The sequence below is a fragment of the Oncorhynchus clarkii genome, chromosome 20, assembly GCF_045791955.1.
Source record: "Oncorhynchus clarkii lewisi isolate Uvic-CL-2024 chromosome 20, UVic_Ocla_1.0, whole genome shotgun sequence".
In the NCBI taxonomy this organism is placed as follows: domain Eukaryota; kingdom Metazoa; phylum Chordata; class Actinopteri; order Salmoniformes; family Salmonidae; genus Oncorhynchus; species Oncorhynchus clarkii.
This window is the reverse complement of record NC_092166.1, coordinates 44,946,411-44,968,451: the sequence shown is the minus strand read 5'-3', so window position 1 is coordinate 44,968,451 and position 22,041 is coordinate 44,946,411. Positions and strand designations below refer to the sequence as shown.

The 22,041-nt window shown below is 43.5% G+C and overlaps 1 protein-coding gene across 1 annotated transcript in view; it reads left to right on the top strand.

Annotated features, from left to right (window-relative positions):
* Positions 1–3,135: 3,135 nt before the first annotated feature.
* LOC139377450 (TANK-binding kinase 1-binding protein 1-like) overlaps positions 3,136–22,041 on the top strand; it is a 59,087-nt gene continuing 40,181 nt past the window's right edge. Inside the window, exons 1-4 of the mRNA XM_071120481.1 lie at positions 3,136–3,375; positions 14,355–14,480; positions 17,612–17,716; positions 18,492–18,636. Of these exons, the coding sequence (XP_070976582.1) occupies positions 3,148–3,375; positions 14,355–14,480; positions 17,612–17,716; positions 18,492–18,636 (604 nt within the window). The 5' untranslated portion in view covers positions 3,136–3,147. The remainder of the gene's footprint in view (positions 3,376–14,354; positions 14,481–17,611; positions 17,717–18,491; positions 18,637–22,041) is intronic.

The window sequence follows — 22,041 nt, the reverse complement described above, 5'->3', positions numbered from 1 at the left end:
CAAATCTCAGATTTCCCACTTCCTGGTTGGATTTTTTCTCAGGTTTTTGCCTGCCATATGAGTTCTGTTATACTCACAGACATCATTCAAACAGTTTTAGAAACTGTGTGTTTTCTATCCAAATTTACTAAATATATGCATATTCTAGCTTTTACGGCTGAGTAGCAGACAGCTTAATTTGGGCACGTTTTTCTTCCAAGCTACCCAATACTGCCCCCTACCCCAAAGAAGTTAACTTCTCATGGTGTGATTGTGATAACGTACATAAACTCAAGTCTTTTTGTTCACCCGACCTAGAATACCTCACAATCAAATGCCGACCATATTACCTCCTAAGAGAATTCTCTTCAGTTATAGACACAGCCGTGTATATTCCCCCTCAAGCCGATACCAAAACAGCCCTCAAGGAACTACACTGGACTTTGTGCAAACTGGAAAACACATATTTGGAGGCTGCATTTATTGTAGCTGGGGATTTTAACAAAGCAAATTTGAGGAAAACGGTACCAAAGTTCTTCCAACACATTGATTGTAGTACTTGCGCTGGTAAAACACTCGACCACTGCTACTCCAACTTCCGGGATGCCTACAAGGCCCTCCCCTGCCCTCCCTTCTGCAAATCAGATTGTGACTCCATTTTGCTCATCCCTTCCTATAGGCAGAAACTCAAACAGAAAGTACCTGTGCTAAGGTCTATTCAACGCTGGTCTGACCGATCCATGCTCCAAGCTTGTTTTGATGACGCGGACTGGGATATGTTCACTGTGACTGAATTTATCAGGAAGTAAATAATGGATGTTATTCCCACTGTGACTATTAAAACCTACCCAAATCAGAAACTGTGGATAGATAGATGGCAGTATTCACGCAAAACTGAAAGCACAAACAACCGCATTTAACCATGGCAAGGTGATTGGGAATATGGTTGAATACAAACAGTGCAGTTATTCCCTCCGTAAGACAACCAAACAGTCACAATTCAACGGCTCAGACATGAGATGTATGTGGCAGGTACTACAGACAATCACGGATTACAAAGGGAAAACCAGCCATGTTACGGACATCGACGCCTTGCTCCCAGATAAGCTAAACACCTCCTTCGCCCGCTTTGAGGATAACACATTTCCACCGGCGCGGCCTGCTCCCACGGACTGCGGGCTCTCGTTTTCCGTGGCCGACGTAAGTAAGACATTTAATGCTAACACTCCAGACGGCATCCTTAGATGCATCCTCAGAGAATGCGCAGACCAGCTGGCTGGAGTGTTTATAGACATATTCAATCTCTCCCTATCCCAGTCTGCTGTCCCCACTTGCTTCAAGATCTTCACCCTTGTTCCTGTACCCAAGAAAGCAAAGGTAACTGAACTAAATGACTATCGCCCCACAGCAACTTCTGTCACCATAAAGTTCTTTGAAAGGCTAGTTAAGGATCTTATTACCTCTACCTTACCTGACACCCTAGACCCATTTAATTTGCATACCACCCCAATAGATCCACAGACAATGCAATCGCCATTGCTCTGCACACTGCCCTATCCCATCTGGACAAGAGGAATACCTATGGAAGAATGCTGTTCATTGACTATAGATTAGTCTTCAACACCATAGTATCCTCCATGCTCATCATTAAGCTTGGGGCCCTGGGTCTGAACCCTGCTCTGTATAACTGGGTCCTGGACTTCCTGACGCCTACCCTCAGGTGCTGAACGTAGGAAACAACACCTCCACTACGCTGATCTTCAACACAGGGGCCCCACAAGTGTGCTTGCTCAGCCCCCTCCTGTACTCCCTGTTCACCAATGACTGCTTGACCATGCATGCCTCCAACTCAATCATCAAGTTTGCAGACTACACAACAGCTGTAGGCCTCATTGCCAACAATCACGAGACAGCCTACAGGGAGGAGGTAAGGGCCCTGGCGGAGTGGTGCCAGGAATTCCGGTGTGCTGGCCTTCTAGGCAGAGTTGCAAAGAAAAAGCCATATCTAAGACTCGCCAATAAAAATAAAAGATTAAGATGGGCAAAAGAACACAGACACTGGACAGTGGAACTCTGCCTAGGCCAGCATCCCAGATTCGCCTCTTCACTGTCGACGTTGAGACTGGTGTTTTGCGGGGACTATTTAATGAAGGTGCCAGTTGAGGACTTGTGAGGCTTCTGATCCTCAAACTAGACACTCCAATGTACTTGTCCTCTTGCTCAATTGTGCACAGGGGCGTCCCACTCCTCTTTCTATTCTGGGTAGAGCCAGTTTACACTATTCTGTAAAGGGAGTAGTACACAGCGTTGTACGAGATCTTCAGTTTGTTGGCAATTTGCTTTTATTTCAAAAACAAGGACATTTTTAAGCGATCTCAAACTTTTGAACGGTAGGGAATGTTTAGGTGACGTTTGTAGTTTTTGCTAGTGTTAGCATTGCTCATTGGGAGGGTGCTCAGATCCTGGTAGACCCACCTGTGCTAAATGAGTTGTACAGACAGAAATGCCTGCTTAGGGCTAGTCCTTTATGGACCCTTTCAGTGTTTTCTTCTTTTGTTGTTGTGTTTTTGTACTTTTGTGAGGGTTTTTGTAAATATTTTGCCACCTTAATTTTGTAGCACCTTTTATTTAATAAACCTACACCAGATTTTGCACCTTGAACTTTAAATGTTTGTATTTATTTAACCTTTATATAACCAGGTAGGACCCACTGAGGTTAAAAAGGGCGACCTGGCAAGAAGGCAAAACAGGGAAATAGAAATATTACAAAAAAAATACACACAAAAGACAGTGTCACAAGTTACGGATACAATTGAATATTAGAAACAACTGCAGCTTTCACAAACAGTGTTGTCGATCAGAATCTTAAAAACAGACAAGGACACTAACTCCCCTAACTTTAATATATTTTGAAGCATATGCCAGGATGAAGGGGCATTATGGGAAAAATATTGCTTTGTCTCCTGCTGCACAATTGCCCTTAAGACTGAGACACGTACCCCTTTCACAGACTATAACTAGGGCCCAGAGCTGTTCCTTTCCAGGAAATATGGTCAGGAAAAAAACTCTTGGCCCCACACCACACACTGTGTTTCTACATACTGTATCTTCATACTAATCATCTCTCTCTCTGTCTCGTTCTATCCTGACAGGTTGAGGCTCTGAGCAATGGAATCTCTATTCGGTGGTGAGCTGAGGCTACTGGAAGGTGGCGAGGGCTTGAAGGAGGACAGCTGTGGTGACGTGGGCTGGTCCTCCTCAACCCTCCCTGATGATATGTACTCCGTCTCCCACTTCGCCCTCATCACCGCCTACCAGGACATCAAGACACGGCTCGCGGGCCTGGAGAGAGAGAACAGTGGCATCAAGAGGAAGCTCAAGATCTACGAGATCAAGGTAGGGCTAAGAGCCGATTGGCATATAAGCTTTTCCTGATCCTGACCATGTGACTTGACCAGGAAATAATCTAAACTCTAGTTAGAGAGAGGTCTGAGATTTTTCTGGGAAGGAAAAACTCTTGTAATAGGAGTTAGAGGAGTGGAATAAGTCTCACTTACTGGCTAATCTAGCTTCCATATTCCCTATATTGACGACTAACACTGTTGCATGTTGTGTGTGAGGGACGAGCGTCTCTGTATCTCATCAGTGGTTGTATTGTGCTGAGTCAGTGATGTGCCACCCATGCTCTCTACGTGCATGGAGTAGCAGAGTAGTGGTGTAGAGGGACACAGCTGGTGCAGCAGATGAACTCTCTGAGCTGTCCCACCTGGCAGGGTGACTGTAATGTGGGCGAGAACGCTACAGATGAGATGAAAGAGAGGAGAGAAAACAGTTGCGAGAGAGAGGGATGGAGGGAGAAGGGCATGCGAGAGAAAGAGAAGAAGAGAGAGGGAGGGTGATGAAGAGAGTGCCCTCGGGCCTCCAGATTGCTTGTTTTGTCTGTACTGCCTCCCCAGATGTGTGTACGCTCAGTCACTCACTAACACACCTGTCCATAACAGAGCAGCTGGCACTCAAAGCTTTGCCACTAGGTTGCATTTCAGTGGAATGGTTATAAATTATTTATTAAAGGAACAGTATGTTCAGTTTGAATCACGCAAAAAATGAATGTATTGATTTTGTTAGTACTGAATTAGTCTCTTGTGACAGACAAAGATACTACATTTAATAGCTGACCAGTTCGCATGCAAGATAATGCGATTGGTCTTTCCAAAATTTAATAAATGGTCTGAATCTGAGTAGCAGATATGAAAATGTTGGAAAATGTTCTCCAACTTTAAGACTGGCTAAGAGCAAGGTGGCTGACAAGTAGAGGATTTAGAGTGGCTGGTGTCTCACAGTGTGAGGACTGTGTGGCCCTGAAGAGTTCCTTCCAGAGCTACAACACACTCTGCTAATTCAGTCTAAGTAGAAAGAGGTGTTTCTCTAAATGGAAAATATTTGTTTGGTCCTCACATCAATATCATTGGATGATTTAAGTCAGTCAAATTTAGGCACTTTAAGATGGAAACGATCATGTGATTTCTGGTTATATTGTATAACGTGTGCTGTTCCGTCTTTGTGTGAAGTCAAATCAAATCAAATGTTATTTGTCACATGTGCCGAATACAACAGTTGTAGGAATACTGAAAAATATGGGTTGTTTATGAATTCAAAAGGACCAATAATATAACGGCTCTCGTTGGGAGAAGGAGACCAAGGCGCAGCGTGGTAGGCGTACATCGTGATTTTATTGATGACACCAAAAACAAAGAAATAGAAAACAGACTTTCCCACCCGAGTCACACCCTGACCTAACCAAACATAGAGAATAAAAAGGATCTCTAAGGTCAGGGCGTGACAAATAAAAAGGAATAAAAAATCTAGGTGCTGGATTTTTGGCCGGTAGCAACCACCACATTGTGTTCTGTTCAGAAGATCCACACACACATATACAACACCACTCTCTCTGATACTAATTGTGGTTCTGTAAAGAAAAGAGGAGAACTTAGGCTATAGCATAGTATGGGAAAATTTGCCTATTTGCATGTCAACATTTAAACAGACTATGTGGACTCAAACACATGCTAGATGCACAAAGAACAATAGAGCAATGTAGAAATATCTACACATTATAAAACACATCTACAACCAAATCGCTAATCGCTAATAAGCATGCTAAATAGTCATGCATTCCGGATGACAATGATAATGCTAGCGGGAGTATGCAAGCTAGCTAGCTAGCTAGCAAGTTTACACAAATAGTACATATTTAAAACAGACACTATTTAGCTCCAAACAACAAGACATCAGGATTTTGGCACTTACATTGAGGTGCACGCACAATAAAAACATTTTTAAAAAGCAATTTCTTCAAAGGCAGTAGAATAAGCAGGAGAGAAAAACCGGTTGGTCATCAGAATGGAAACTACAGACTGCCTGGTCGGGTATTATGCTAAGTTCCGGGAAAAAAAAGATGCCGATAGGCTAATAAAATTATAATGATTGGCGTGACCTTATTTCAATAGGAAAACCAAAAGAAAGTTGGGGTCTTGGAAAAGAGATGAGCTGGCCGTTTTTACAGCCACACGCAAATGTGTTATACATATTTGCTTCAACTGACAAGCCAGCTAAGGGTCAGTAGCTTCTTGAGGAAGGGTGGGTAGCTGGATGAGTCGAGCAACATGCCTGACGTAGTTTCTGTCCTTGACTTGGATCTCTGCTGTCCTCATTTTACCATCTGCTCCAGGGATAACTTCCTTGACAGTTCCAACTTGCCAGAGTGCCCTAGGAGACTGATCACCCACGATCATCATAACTGTCCAAACTGCAAGGTCTTCCTTATCCTTGTGCCACTTATGGCGGCCTTGAAGTGCAGGTAAGTAGTTCCGTGTGAAGCAGTGCCAGAAATGGTGGGCTAGAACCTGGCTGTGTCTCCATTTTTTGCGACTGAGCAGTTCAGACTCTGGGTAGACCACCTGTTGTAGTTTATTTATCCCTCTCAGAATCCAGAACCTTTGACGTAACTCAGCAAACACCCTCTCTGGTCCCGGGTGCCTCAGCTGCTCATCATATTTCTTGATCTACAACCTGGTGAGTGGATGACCTGGGTCCAGAACCTCCTCCAAAGGCAATCTCCAACATGGAATCAGTCTGGTGTCATTGTCATACTCCGGGGCCAGCTTCACCAGATGGCTGCTCGGAGGGATTGGCTTCCCTGCCACTAGTAGGGAGAGGTCTTCTTGGAAACTCTCAGACTGAGCATGTCTGAGTACTTCAAGTTCTGCTTGCTTGAAATCATCGACTGAAGGGCTGTCTCCACTACTGGCCACCCCGTGTAGCAACTGCACTGTGGCTTCCACCAGCTCATGGAAAGTGTTGAACTGGGCAACATCACAGAGAGACAACGTGAAGTCCGCTGACAGGAGTCCACAGAAGGTAGGCTTCCGCAGCTCCTTTGCTTTGTCAGGAAGTACTTGGTCTTCTCGGCAGGATGACTGGACCTGCCACAGGAATGGAAGACCTTGACTCCAACGGTTGTGTTCTGAAAGCTGAGACAGCATCTTGCCGCGTGTGATATCGTCATCCGGATTTCTCTGTGTCCACGCAATGCCAGGCCTGGGGGTCCGTGAGCTCCTGTATTTCTGTGACTCTTGTGCCTACAAATACTTTGTACCTGCAGGAGTGTGACTGGAGCCAGGTTAAGACTGTTGTAGAATCCAACCAGTACGTGACCTCATGGATATCCAGGGTGAGTTATTTTCTGATGACCACGGCCAGCTGGGCACCAGTGAGTGCAGCGCAGCGCTCGAGTCTTGGCATCGACTGTTGTCATTTCGGGGCCACTCTTGATCTTACTGCAAGGAATACCACTTGGATCTGTCCATTGGTGTCTTCAGTACAGAGGTACGCGATGGCACCGTATGCACGTTCTGAGGCATCATTGAAGACTTGAACACTTCTTTTGCTCGTTGGGAGATCCATGTCGGTGCTGATGTAACACCTTGGTAGTGTGACCTGAGACAGCTGTGGAAGTTTTTTCTCACAAATAAGCCACGCTTGGAGAAGATCTTCAGGTAAGTCTGGGTCATCCTACACTCTTTTCTTGGTCCAGAGCCTCTGGACCACAACCTTGGCCTGTGTGGTGTATGGGACAATGAGGCCAAGTGGATCGTACTGGCTGGCAAGGATCTGATAAATGTTGCGCATGGTGGGTTCAACTTTCTCCATGTGACCTTACTTGTAGGCAAGAGTGTCAGACAGATATTACCATCATAATCCAAGGGTGTGCTCTTGGGCTTCCACGCCATCCTGGGTGAACCACAGTTCACTGCTCCGACCTGTACCCTTGAGGTAGGTGTTCAATGACTGCTGGAAGGTTGCTGGCCCACTGGCATAGATCGAATCCTCCCCCAGCAAGAAGGTGCTTCAGCTTGTCCACCAGTTTCTTGGGTTCATCTGCAAAGAGGAGGCTTTGTAGACAGTTGTCTACATAGAAACAGAGTTTCTACAGAAAAGCGCACATCTTCTACGGGCTCACTGTGGTCTTACACATGCTTCTGAAGGGCAAACATGGTGCAGCAGGGGCTACATGTCATCCCAAAGGGAAGAACCTGCCACTCACAGACATCAGGTTAATCATCATGGTTTAGATCTTGCCACAAAAACCGGAGAAGAGGTTGGTCTTCGGGTAGCAGGCGGACTTGATGGAACATGCCCTTTATGTCACTGCTGATGGCCACAGAGTGTTCCCGGAAACGGAGAAGTACTCCAAACAGAGTAGCTCCCAAGGTAGTTCCGGGAAAGATTTGTTTGTTCAAGCTTTTGCCCCTGTAGTTGAAGGAACAGTTGAAAATGACTCTGTTTTTCCCATTGTGATGGACCATATGATGAGGAATGTACCATCTTTGGTAGTCTTCGACTGCTACTGGAGATACTTTCTTAACGTGGCCGGACTCCACCAGCTTGTGAACCTCTGCGTTGTACACTGCTGGTTTGTCTGGATGCTTGGACAGACGCTTCTCTGTCCCTCGCAGATGAGCCAGTACTACCTCCTTCGGAGCTTCTAAGAGAGGAGTGGAGTACCTTTGAACCCCGTCAACTTCGACTCTGACGGTCTTCTCCATCTTGTTTAGACGGTGTGACGAGCTTCTCACTCCTGTACTGCAGCGTATCCAACTGTCAGAGCTTCTCTACATACCTGAAGAGCTCTGCAGATGGAGAGATACGGGATGTATGAAGGCACTGTTGTGGAGCAAGACTTTGCTGCAGGACCTTTAAAGGGCCTTGAAGTGTCCATCCGAGCTGAGTCTTGATGGCGGCAGGTCCGCCAGGAGGACCCAAATGCACTGGCTCTGCCGGAGTGATTAGATGGGGATAGTCTAATCTGATGAGCAGTAACGGCTGCACCTGATCCAGTGGTTGGAGGGGTAGGCCTTTGAGGTGCCGATATCTTTTCTGAAGGGTTTTGACGGGGAAGGTATGCGGTGCAAGGCTCAACTCTTCAGCTGTGAAGGCTCTGTGGATGTCACAGGACCTGTTTGGTTGAGTAACAGGGTCCACAGAGAATGACACAGAAGCTCCATGGTTGATTGACATCTTGACGCACCGTACAAGGTGCCAAGTCCTCTTGATTGCCTTGGAGGGCTAGCTGCTCTGCTGTTTCGTGTAGAAGTATAGTGCAACAGGGCGTACGTGTCAAGTGACTTGTGGCCGCTCTGCAAGATGACTCAAATCATCTTTAGCAGCACCTTGTTGCTGCCGGAAGGTCGATCAACGTAGAGAGCCTGCGTGGAGCTCACCAGGCAAATGCTCTCTGTTGGCGCATTCGTGCTAGCGTTCGTTGTAGCAGTCGGGCTAGTGTTGACCTCATGGACAATCTCAAGATGCTTCTTCTCGCACTTCTTGCACAGCCTTGAGAGTACACTGAGCTGCTTGGTGTTCGCGTCCACACTTCCAACATCTTTCATTTGTCTTGATCCAAGATTCTTTCTGTTCTTTGGAAAGGAGCTGGAAATTGGTGCATTGATTCATGTAATCTTCAGGTAAGTCTGGGCCATCCTACACTCTTTTCTTGGTCCAGAGCCTCTGGACCACAACCTTGGCCTGTGTGGTGTATGGGACAATGAGGCCAAGTGGATCGTACTGGCTGGCAAGGATCGCACTCCAGTGGTGTAAGTGGTGTAAAGTACTTAAGTAAAAATACTTTAAAGTACTACTTATTAAGTAGTTTTGGGAGGGATCTGTGCTTTATATTTTTAACAATTTTAACTTTTACTCCATTACATACTAAACAACATAATGTCATTTCTACTCATACATTTTACCTGACACCCGAAAGTACTTGTTACATTTTGAATGTTTAGTAGGACAGGAAAATTGTCTAATTCACACACATAATTCAATAGGTCATCCCTACTGCATCTGATCTGGCAGACTCACTAAACACAAATGCTTTGACTGTAAATTATGTCTGAGTGTTGGAGTGTGCCCCTGGCTATCCATAAATTTAAAAAACCAGAAAATCGTGCTGTCTGGCTTGCTTTAATATAAGGAATTTGAAATTATTAATACATTTACTTATGATACTTAAGTACATTTTTGCTATTACATTTACTTTTGAAATTATTTAAAACCAATTACTTTTGGACTCTTACTCAAGTAGGATTTTACTGGGTACTTTTTTAAATCACTGCTCCACACTGCCCTTTCCCACCGGGACAAAAGGAACACCTATGTGAGAGTGCTGTTCATTGGCTGCAGCTCGGCATTCTACACCTCAGTACCCACAGAGCTCATCACTAAGCTAAGGACCCTGGGACTAAACACCTCCCTCTGCAACTGGATCCTGGACTTCCTGAAGGGCCGCCCCCAGGTGGTAAGGGTAGGCAGCAACACATCTGCCACGCTGATCCTCAACACTGGGGCCTCTCAGGGGTACATGCTTAGTCCCCTCTTGTACTCCCTGTTCACCCACGACTGCATGGCCAAGCACGACTCCAACACCATCATTAAGTTTGCTGACGACACAAGTGGTAGGCCTGATCACCGACAACGATGAGACAGCCTATAGGTAGGAGATCAGAGTCCTGGCAGTGTGGTGCCAGGACAACAACCTCTCACTCAAAATGTGAGCAAGACAAATTGAGCTGATCGTGGACTGTAGGAAAAGGAGGGCAGAACAGGCCCCTATTAACATCGACGGGACTGAAGTGGAGTGGGTCGAGAGTTTCAAGTTCCTTGGTGTCCACATCACCAACAAACTCTCATGGTCCAAACTAGAGGTCGACCGATTATGATTTTTCAATGCCGATACCGAAACCAATTATTGGATGACCAAAAACAGCTGATACCGATTAAATCGGTCGATTTTTATATACATATATATATTTGAAATAATGACAATTACAAAAATGAACACTTATTTTAACTTAATATAATTCATAAATAAAATCTATGTAGTCTGAAATAAATAATGAAGCACGCTCAATTTGGTTTAAATAATGCAAAAACACAGTGTTGGAGAAGAAAGTAAAAGTGCAAAATGTGCCATGTAAAATAGCTAACTTTTAAGTTCCTTACTCAGAACATATGAAATCTGGTGGTTCAATAATCACAGTTCTTCAATATTCCCAGTAAATAAATATTAGGTTGCAGTTATTATAGGAATTATGACTCGTCGACTATTTCTCTCTATACCATTTGTATTTCAAATACCTTTAACTATTGGATGTTTTAAAAGGCACTTTAGTATTGCCAGCCTAATCTCAGGAGTTGATTGGTTTGAATTCATAAACAGCGCTGTGATCAAGCATTGCTAAGAGCTTCTGGCAAATGCAGTAAAGTTTGAATGAATACTTACAAGCCTGCTGCTGCCTACCACCGCTCAGTCAGACTGCTCTATCAAATATCAAATCATAGACTTAATTATAATACAACAAACACAGAAATACGAGCCTTTGGTCATTAATATGGTCAAATCCAGAAACAATCATTTCGAAAACAAAACATTTATTCTTTCAGTGAAATACGGAACAGTTACGTATTTTATCAAACGGTTGGCAACCCTAAGTCTAAATATATCTGTTACATTGCACAACTTTCAATGTTATGTCATAATTATGGAACGTTCTGTCAAATTAGTTCGCAACGAGCCGGGCGGCCCAAACTGTTGCATATACCCTGACCCTGAATTTATTTTAACTAAATATGCAGGTTTAAAAAATATATACTTCTGTGTATTGATATTAAGAAAAGTAAAAGTTGTTTATGGTTAGGTACATTCGTGCAGCGATTGTGCTTTTTTCGTGAATGTGCCTTTGTTAAATCATCACCCGTTTGGTGAAGTAGGCTGTGATTCGATGATAAAGTAACTGGCACCACATTGATTATATGCAATGCAGGACAAGCTAGTTAACCTAGTAATATCATCAACTACAGTGTATATGTAGTTAACTAGTGATTATGTGAAGATTGATTGTTTTTTATAAGATAAGTTTAATGCTAGCTAGCAACTTGCCTTGGCTGCTTGCTGCACTCGCGTAACATGTAGTCAGCCTGCCACGCAGTTTCCTCATGGAATGCAATGTAATCGGCCATAATCAGCATCCAAAAATGCAGATTACCAATTGTTATGAGACTGAAACGATTTGGCATGGGTCCCCAGATCCTCAAAAGTTTCTATAGCTGCACCATCGAGAGCATCCTGACCGGTTGCATCACCGCCTTGGCATCTGACTGTAAGGCGCGACAGAGGGTAGTGCATACGTCCCGGTACATCATTGGATCCAAGCTTCCTGACATTCAGGACCTATATACTAACGTAAACTAAGTCACTTTTGTACATCGTGCTGGTCCGTACAATTGACCTTATTTTAGCGCCCAAAAAACGTAATACTTCCAGATCAACTGTAATATCAATACCATTGTAAAACACAATTTCTCTCCTTTCCAACAAAATCAATGACTAGTCCTTCATGATGCCCAACTCTGCATGATTGAAGAAGGCAATGAGCTCCGTCGGGTCTTTTTTTAAATGGCGGGTGGGGAAGCTAAACCTATTGCGTGATAGTGAGAAGGAGAGATGTCGTGTGGGGGAACGGCTTTTTTCACTCGATCTGTCCAACTTATCACCTTATCGTCTCTAAAATGCAAATAAAACACTATAAAGAGTTTATATAATGTGTCATTAAATACCTATTTGAAGGTTTGTGTCAAATTTGAATCAGATTTTTAGGGCGGTGCTAAAGTGATCTTCAGAAGTAAACAGCGGCTTTTGAGAGTCATGATAGCTTGCAGTGATGATGCAAAAAATGACTAGGTATTCCCCCTTACCCTGTCCCTGTCCCATTCTTGTTTTTAAACGGTGAGAGAAGTGCTACACCTAGTGGAGAGAGGCTGTAAGACAGAATTAGTGCCTTTATATGTGCTGTAAGTTACGCCATGGCACGTCACGGTGTAATGTACAGCGTCGGAGGGGTCAGTTTTTTCAACTTTTCTCCGATACTATAGAGCCATTACCATGCCAATCAACACTTGAATAGAAACATAGTTCACACCTCAGATTTTGATGTCTTAACAGTCGCTACAGTCCCATTAGTTTTCTTTGCAGACTTGTTTGAATGTTGCGGTTGCGCACAAGTACAGAATGGGGTTAGCGTATGTTAGGCGGTGTCAGAGGAAAGTCCAAAAAATTGTCAAAGACTCCAGCCATCCTAGTCATAGACTGTTCTCTCTGCTACCGTGCGGCTAGCGGTACAGGAGCGCCAAGTCTAGGAACAAAAGGCTCTTTAACAGCTTCTACCCCCAAGCCATAAGACTGCTGAACAACTAAACTAAACAAATGGCCACCCGGACTATTTACATTGAACTTTGATTAGAAAAAAAATAAAATTTGATTCGATTTTAATTGTGGAGAACTTAGGCTATAGCACAGTATGGAAAAAGATGCTTATTTGCATGTCAACAACTAAATAGGCTATGTGAACCCAAACACATGGTGGATGCACAAAGAACAATAGAGCAATATAGAAATATCTAAACATTATAAAACATAATAAGCATGATCTATCTCCAACCAAAAATAGCCTAGGACCACAGACAAATGCTAACAAATGCTAATCGCTAATAAGCATGCTAAATAGTCATGCATTCTGGATGACAATGCTAATGCTAATGCTAGCGGGAGTACACAAGCTAATCAGGTTGGTTATCAGAATGGACACTACAGACTGCCTGAGGCCCTGTCTGATCGGGCATAATGCTAAGTCCCGGAAAAAAATAAAAGGCACAGTCTGGCATCTGCAATGAAGAACTGATTGGCTAATAGGAAAACCAAAAGAAAGTTGGGGTCTTGGAAAGGAGATGAGCTGGCCGTTTTTACACTTACCATGAAATGCTTACTTTACAAGCCCTTAATTAACCAACAATGCAGCTTTAAGAAAATATAGTTAAGAAAATATTTACTAAATAAATGAATGTACATTTTTTTTTTTAAGTAACAATAAAATAACAATAACGAGGCCGGTACCAAGTCAATGTGCAGGGGTACAGGTTAGTCTAGGTAATTTAGGTAATATGTAAATGTAGGTAGGGGTAAAGTGACTGCATAGATAATAAACAGCAAGTAGCAGCAGCGTAAATATTTATACCCCCAAAAATCTATAATAATAATGAGAAAAAATAATAAGAAGAAGAAAAAAAAGTGTGTAGGGGGGGTCAATGCAAATAGTCCGGGTAGCCATTTGATTAGCTGTTCAGCAGTCTTATGGCTTGAGGGTAGAAGCTGTTAAGAAACCTTTTGGACCCGGACTTGGCACTCTGGTACCACTTGTGGTAGCAGAGAGAACAGTCTAAGACTAGGATGGCTGGAGTCTATGACAATATTTAGGGCCTTCTTCTGACACCGCCTGGTATTGAGGTCCTGGATGGCAGGAAGCTTGGCCTCAGTGATCTACTGGGCCATTCGCACTACCCTCTGAAGCGCCTTGCAGTCGGAGGCCGAGCAGTTGCCATACCAGGCAGTGATGCAACCAGTCAGGATGCTCTCGATGGTGCAGCTGTATACCTTTTTGAGGATCTGAGGATCCATGTCAAATCTTTTCAGTCTCTTGAGGGGGAATAGGCATTGTCGTGCCCTCTTCACGACTGTCCTGGTGTGTTTGGACCATGAGTTTCCCCAAGTAAACAGATGCTCAACTCACTCTATGCTGTTGCTCGGTGCGCTGTTTTTCTCTGTATTTCTCAAACAATATAGGAGTTATAAGAGTAATGTCTAACAAGATTGAAAGATTATTGTATACTGTTATGTATGGAGAATGTGTGGGGAAAAAAGTTACATGACAAGACCTGTATCGTACGAATTATAAATAATGTTATGCTCCTCTCTCCCTCTCCAGTTCCCTATGATCAGTGAGTTTGGGGAGGACAGGAACTCCTACTGCAGCTTTGAGTCCAAGGAGACAACTCTACTGCAGTCAGAGAACGGCAACCTGCAGCAGAAAGTCAGCACCCTCACCCACGAGGTGAGAGTGAGAAAACACCTGGGGCTTCATTTAATCCCACCCACAATGTGCAGTATCTATCATTTCCTTCCCGTGGCATGTAAAATCATAGGATGATGAGTACTGTGAAAAACGTACCTCTGTTAGCAAGTACACAGTCTAAACATTGCTATAGCTAGCTATAAAATGAAAGAACTACTCTATTCTTCCCTGAACAATTTATATATCACTTTGTGTATTGTTGAGAGGGAGGAAGGAGAGGCAGGAGAGGTGAGGAGAGGGGGAGTGGTGTGAAAGAAGAATACGAAGCTGTGATTAAAAAAGAGCGAGGGGGAGGAAATGGTTTATGGGAACATTTTCAAGGGATGCGCTTTGTCCCTTGAACACACAAGGTCAGAGCGCTTTGACAAAGACCTTTATAAAGATTGTTAGTGTCACGCCTCAATGAGCAAGCCCCGTACACAGTCAAGGCAATATTTGCTTCCCCTGACAACCTGAAACAGTGGCTTCCACCTAGCAAACCACGTTTTCTATCCACACAGCCAGGAGGGTAGCGAGTGAGTCTGCTTCACGTGTAATCTGTCTCCACTCCTCTTTGTCACGATGTTGACTGCCTGGCTCTTAGTCACGATGTTGACTGCCTGGCTCACCTTCGCCGTGATTTCAATGTGTTACCATAGACACGCTTCTGCTGAATTCTGCACTGCTCAAGCATCTTGCACTGTCATATCTCTCAGTTGCTTAAGTTGCTTTCTCTCTTTCCCTCTCTTTTTTTGTGACTTTGTCTCTCTCTTTCTCTCACTCCCTCATTCTCTCTGGTCCTCTACTCATCCCCTCTCATTCTCTCTCCCTCTTTCTCTCTGATTTTCTTTCAGTTCCCCTCTCTTTGTCAGCGTTTCCCCCAGTGACCCCCAAACCCTCATTCATTTCCATATTATTCATTTGTTTTCTTCCTCAGTCATCTATCCATTTGTCCACCATGTCTCCCACTTAAATTACTGGATATAATTTACAGTATTGAGTGTCCATGACTTTGATATCAGACAGGGCCCATGTTCATAAAGAGTCTCAGAGTAGGGGTGCTGATATGGGTGTCAGGTTGGCCTTTTAGATAATAATAATAAATGATTATATGGACAGCGGGGCCTGATTCTACTCTGAGATGATTTATAAATACGAGCCTTGATCTGTGGGTGTGAAAGTCATCAAGATACTATTGTTGCAAATTTTCTTGTCTCAATATTACAAGTAATTGCTGGAATGGAAATACATGTAATGGCTGTCTAGACTGTCTGGGAGACACAGGCACTGTCTGAAGTTAGTTGTGTCCTGCATGAGAATCACTATGGAGTATTTTTTCAGGCTTTAGACTGAGAGAAGCATTAGATGAAAAAAAAACCTAACTATAATAGAACAAGTTTATTTATTTTGTTTCTAAAAAGATGTTCCAGCAGTGAAATTAATGAAAACAGGAAATTGGGACTGGCTCTTCGATCATTTAATTCCTTGTCTTACTTTCTTTCTCTGTCAATTCAATTCAAGGGCTTTATTGGCATGGGAAACATATGTTAACATTGCCAAAGCAAGTGAAATAGATGACAAACAAAAGTGAAATAAACAATAAAAATGAACAGTAAGCATTACACTCACAGAAATGCCAAAAGAATAAAGACATTTCAAATGTCATATACAGTGTTGTGACGATGTGCAAATAGTTAAAGTACAAAAGGAAAATAAATAAACTTAAATATTGGTTGTATTTACAATGGTGTTTGTTCTTCCCTGGTTGCCCTTTTCTTGTGGCAACAGGTCACAAATCTTACTGCTGTGATGGCACACTGTGGTATTTCACACAGTAAATATGGGAGTTCATCAAAGTTGGGTTTGTTTTCAAATACTTTGTGGATCTGTGTAATCTGAGGGAAATGTGTGTCTCTAAGATGGTCATACATTTGGCAGGTTAGGAAGTGCAGCTCAGTTTCCACCTCATTTTGTGGGTAGTGTGCACATAGCCTGTGTCACGGTTGTTGAAGGAAGTGGACCAAGGTGCAGCGTGGTTAGCGCACATTTATTTTTTATTTTTTTTAAATGACGCCAACAAAACAATTGTGAAGCTACAGGCTATGTACCATAAACAAAAGTCAACTTCCCACAAAGACAGGTGGGAAAAAGGGCTACCTAAGTATGGATCTCAATCAGAGACAACGATAGACAGCTGTCCCTGATTGAGAACCCTACCCGGCCAAAACATAGAAATACAAATAATAGTCTGTGCATAATCAAAGCTGTCCTTAAGTTTGTGTCAGTCACAGTGGGTCAGTCACAGTGGTCAGGTATTCTGCCACTGTGTACTCTCTGTTTAGGGCCAAATAGCATTCTAGTTTGCTCTGTTTTTAATTCTCAATTATTTCCTTAATTCTTTGTTAATTCTTTCCAATTAAGTAATTATCTTTTGTTTTCTCATTATTTGGTTGCGTCTAATTGTGTTGCTGTCCTTGGGCTCTGTGGGGTATGTTTGTGTTTGTGAACAGTGCCCCAGGACCAGATTACTTTGGGGACTCTTCTCCAGGTTCATCTCTCTGTAGGTGATGGCTTTGTTATGGAAGGTTTGGGAATCGCTTCCTTTTAGGTGGTTGTAGAATTTAATGGCTCTTTTCTGGATTTTGATCATTAGCGGGTATCGGCTCTGCATGCATTATTTGGTGTTTTACGTTGTAAACTGATTATTTTTTTTGCCGAATTCTGCATGCAGAGTCTCAATTTGGTGTTTGTCCCATTTTGTGAGTTCTTAGTTGGTGAGCGGACCCCAGACCGTAAAGGGCAATGGGTTCTAGAACTGATTAAAGTATTTTTAGCCAGATCGTAATTGGCATTTCCAATGTTATGTTCCTTTTGATGGCATAGAAGTCCCTTCTTGCCTTGTCTCTCAGCTCGTTCACAGCTTTGTGGAAGTTACCTGTGGCGCTGATGTTTAGGCCAAGGTATGTATCGTTTTTTGTGTGCTCTAGGGCATCTGTGTCTAGATGGAATTTGTATTTATGGTCCTGGTGACAACCTTTTTTCCTGTTTCTACATTTCCCTCTCTATCTTTCTCTCTATCTCTTTCCGTCTCTCTCGTTCTCGACCTCTCTTTCCCTCTCTCCCTCTCTCAGCTCCAGAAGAGGAAAGAGCTCCAGGAGCAGCTGGAGGATGTGATCCAGGCCTATGAGAAGATCCACATGGAGAAGAACAACCTCCAGAGAGACCTGGACAAAATGGTCCGACATCCCATAACTCCATGCCTGCGTCCCTCCACCCTCCCATCCATCCAATATTCCATCCGTGTTCTTCCTCCCTCCATCCCTCCATCCCCCCCTCCATCCATTCAATCTGAAACATGCTCCCAAATGTTCCCAAAATGATTTTTTAACATCCATATCATGATCTTAAATATTCACCTTAACTTTCTATGAACATTTATAATTTATTGAGCTCTAAGCTACAATGGCGACAGGGTGGCTAGAGCCTTACTTAACCTTAAGTAGCTGTTCAGAAACCCCTACAGTATATCAGTAGGGCGTCTCTTATGATTGAGGCCATGGTTCTACCCCCAACCTGTGTTCTACCTGGTTATGAGCCAACTATAAGCCCAATGAAGCAGAGATGCCCAAGATTACTTTAAAAAAAGCGAATCTAAGAAAATCTTATCTGAAATTGAAAAGCAACACTGCAGTCTCAGCATTTTGCATGTGTTCCAAATGATTTTAGATCAAGTGTCCGAAAGAGGTTGGTTGTAGAGATCGCCTGCCAAGCCCTGAACAATTTACAGTAAATGTGAGATCCTATAAAATTACTTTACATTGTCTAAGATTTCAACTATGTTAGACCTGCCATTATGTATGCTATATATCAAACACTAACCAGGACACTAATAAGCCTTTGGTCTTATTGGACCTTTCCACTAGTCTGATTCCAGATCTGTATTTGCTTTACCCAAATTCTCAGAATATTGTTGTCAATGAGATCTGTTTGTGTTTCTGTATCTGATCCTAGACCAGTCTAGTGGAGAAGCACGCGGAGCATATCGTGGATCTGGAGTCTGCTCTGAGACAGAGAGACAACTCGCTACAGAAGCTCAACACCCAGCTACACAGCAAGGACATCCAATACCTGCAGCTACATAGCCCAGACAATCACTGTGAGTCCCTATTGGTGTGACATAAGGCTTGAAACCCTTCTCACACACTCTATGTTGGCGCATGCAGGATAGATACCCTTCTCACTCTCTCTTTTCTACTGGCACTTGTAGGATAGATGATACTGTTCTCAGACTCTATATTGTCAGCCGGCACTTGCAGGATCGAATTAGATTGTTAATTTCAATACACTTTAGTTCAGGAGCTGATTTGGATTAGTCAATGTCCTCATAAAAACAGTAGTGGTGCGTGGGTAAAATCACTGAGGAAGCCAAGCGAGTAAAAAAGCTATATTACAACCTATGTTGTGATAATTGCGTTGTTTGCTCTATAACACATTCGTCCATACCCCCGTGATATACAATAAGGACGTGACAACAAAAAGACAACAGTCACACAGTGGAGGAGTAAATTCAACTACACCTATGTTTGTTTCATCACAAAACCGGAGAGTAGCATCTGTCCGGTGAAGTCCGCGAAGCAAATAATGCATGTAACAAACAGTTATATCCCCTGCAGCATGGTCAAGCAAGTTCAAGTTTTCGAACAGTTTACTAAACAGCTATTGATTTAGAACCAAGGAGTTACCGCAAATCTGCACAAAGACAACAGGAGCCCTTGCCTCCGCTATTCCAGCACCATTTCAACTTGAACATTTAAACAAATCAACAAGGTTATACATGCTTAGTTTAATACAGTGAAGACAAACTTAAAGATACCAAAAACAATTTAGTCAAATCAATGTTGCTAAATATCTTGTGGCTGTCCACGGTAAATGGCTAAACGGCCTATGGCTCTGTCATACAGTAGACGTTGTAGTTTTTGTTGTCATAGGCTAACTAGCTCAAATGCTTGCTACTAGCCGAAGTTCCTCACATGGACAACAATGATCCAGTTAAGTTAGCTAGCTAGCTAACGTGAGCCTACTAGGCTACATCTAGGCTACATATTGAACTTCAATAATCTCAGGCCAGTGGCGCAACATATAAATGTATCGTTAGATCAGAATTGGCGTCATAATCGTTGGCCTGTACAGAGAATTAAGTCAAATCCCCATCTTCATCCATAGATTAGAAAAGGGACAATTTAGCAAATTAGCTACTGCAGGACATCAATACAAGCTGACCAGAAACAGAGATGTTTTTCTGAAAAATATGTTTTGCTTAGGGAGTGATTTGATTGGTCTGAAGCCAAATCCAAACTAGCCTCCCTTGGGGGGCATTTTGCTGCACCAGGACAACCCACAGTTGAGCTCAGCTCAACGCTAATTGGCAAATTATTTTGTATACATTTTTTATCAAGGGAGGACAAATTCTTGCTGGCATCAATCAATCAAATGCTACAGCGACAACATGTTATACTCTTTTGGTCCAGACAGATACATGGGCTACTCATACTGAGACAGAGGACAAATGATTTCCTCGCTCTAATTTGTGAGATTCAGCCAAATTATGAAAAAATAGAGAGACGAAAGATCAATTATTTTATCATTTTAATATTTCTATTGGTCATATATTTTGGGAAGCCTGGCTTCCCTTGGCATCCATGAATATGCCACTGCATAAAAAAATATTGTCAGCGCTGGCCAGAGCTGGCCAACATTTTTTATTAATAAAATGTTCAGACCCTTTTCTTAGTACTTTGTTGAAGCACCTTTTGCAGTGATTATAGCCTCGAGTCTTTTTGGGTATGACGCTACAAGCTTGGCACACCTGTAGCTATTTTCAGGTCTCTCCAGAGATGTTCGATCGGGTTCAAGTACGGGCTCTAGCTGGGCCACTCAAGAACATTCAGACTTGTCCCAAAGCCACTCCTGCGTTGTCTTGGCTGTCTGCTTAGGGTCGTTGTCCTGTTGGAAGGTGAAGCTTTGCCCCTAGTCTGAGGTCCTGAGCACTCTGGAGCAGGTTTTCATCAATGATCTTTGCTCCCTTCATCTTTGCCTCGATCCTGACTAGTCTCCCAGCTCATGCTGCTGAAAAACATCCCCACAGCATGATGCTGCCACCACCATGCTTCACCTTAGGTATGGTACCAGGTTTCCTCCAGGCGTGACACTTGGCATTCAGGCCAAAGAGTTCAGTCTTGGTTTCATCAGACCAGAGAATCTTGTTTCTCATGGTCTGAGAGTCTTTAGGTAGCTTTTGGAAAACTCCAAGCAGGCTGTCATGTGCCTTTTACTGAGGAGTTGCTTCTGTCTGGTCACTCTACCATAAAGGCCTGATTGCTGGAGTGCTGCAGAGATGGTTGTCCTTCTGGAAGGTTCTCCCATTTCCACAGAGGAACTCTAGAGCTCTGTCAGTGACCATCAGGTTCTTGGTCACCTCCCTAACCAAGACCCTTCTCCCCAGATTGCTCAGTTTGGCCAGGCGGTCAGCTCTAGGAAGAGTCTTCTTCCATTTATGAATGATGGAGGCCGCTATGTTCTTGGGGATCTTCAATGCTGCAGACATTTTTTGGTAACCTTCTCTGCCTCACATAGACAATTGTGTGCATTTTCAAATCATGTCTAATCAATTGAATTTACCACAGGTGGACTCCAATCAAGTTGTAGAAACATCTCAAGGATGATCAGTGGAAACAGGATGCATCTGAGCTCACTTTGAGTCTCATAGCAAAGGGTCTGAATACTTATATATACACTGCTCAAAAAAATAAAGGGAACGCTTAAACAACACAATGTAACTCCAAGTCAATCACACTTCTGTGAAATCAAACTGTCCACTTAGGAAGCAACACTGATTGACAATACATTTCACATGATGTTGTGCAAATGGAATAGACAACACGTAGAACTTATAGGCAATTAGAAAGACACCCCCAATAAAGGAGTGGTTCTGCAGGTGGTGACCACAGACCACTTCTCAGTTCCTATGCTTCCTGGCTGATGTTTTGGTCACTTTTGAATGCTGGCAGTGCTTTCACTCTAGTGGTAGCATGAGACGGAGTCTACAACCCACACAAGTGGCTCAGGTAGTGCAGCTCATCCAGAATGGCACATCAATGCGAGCTGTGGCAAGAAGGTTTGCTGTGTCTGTCAGCGTAGTGTCCAGAGCATGGAGGTGCTACCAGGAGACAGGCCAGTACATCAGGAGACGTGGAGGAGGCCGTAGGAGGGCAACAACCCAGCAGCAGGACCGCTACCTCCGCCTTTGTGCAAGGAGGAGCAGGAGGAGCACTGCCAGAGCCCTGCAAAATGACCTCCAGCAGGCCACAAATGTGCATGTGTCTGCTCAAACGGTCAGAAAGAGACTCCATGAGGGTGGTATGAGGGCCCGACGTCCACAGGTGGGGGTTGTGCTTACAGCCCAACACCGTGCAGGACGTTTGGCATTTGCCAGAGAACACCAAGATTGGCAAATTCGCCACTGGCGCCCTGTGCTCTTCACAGATGAAAGCAGATGAAAACA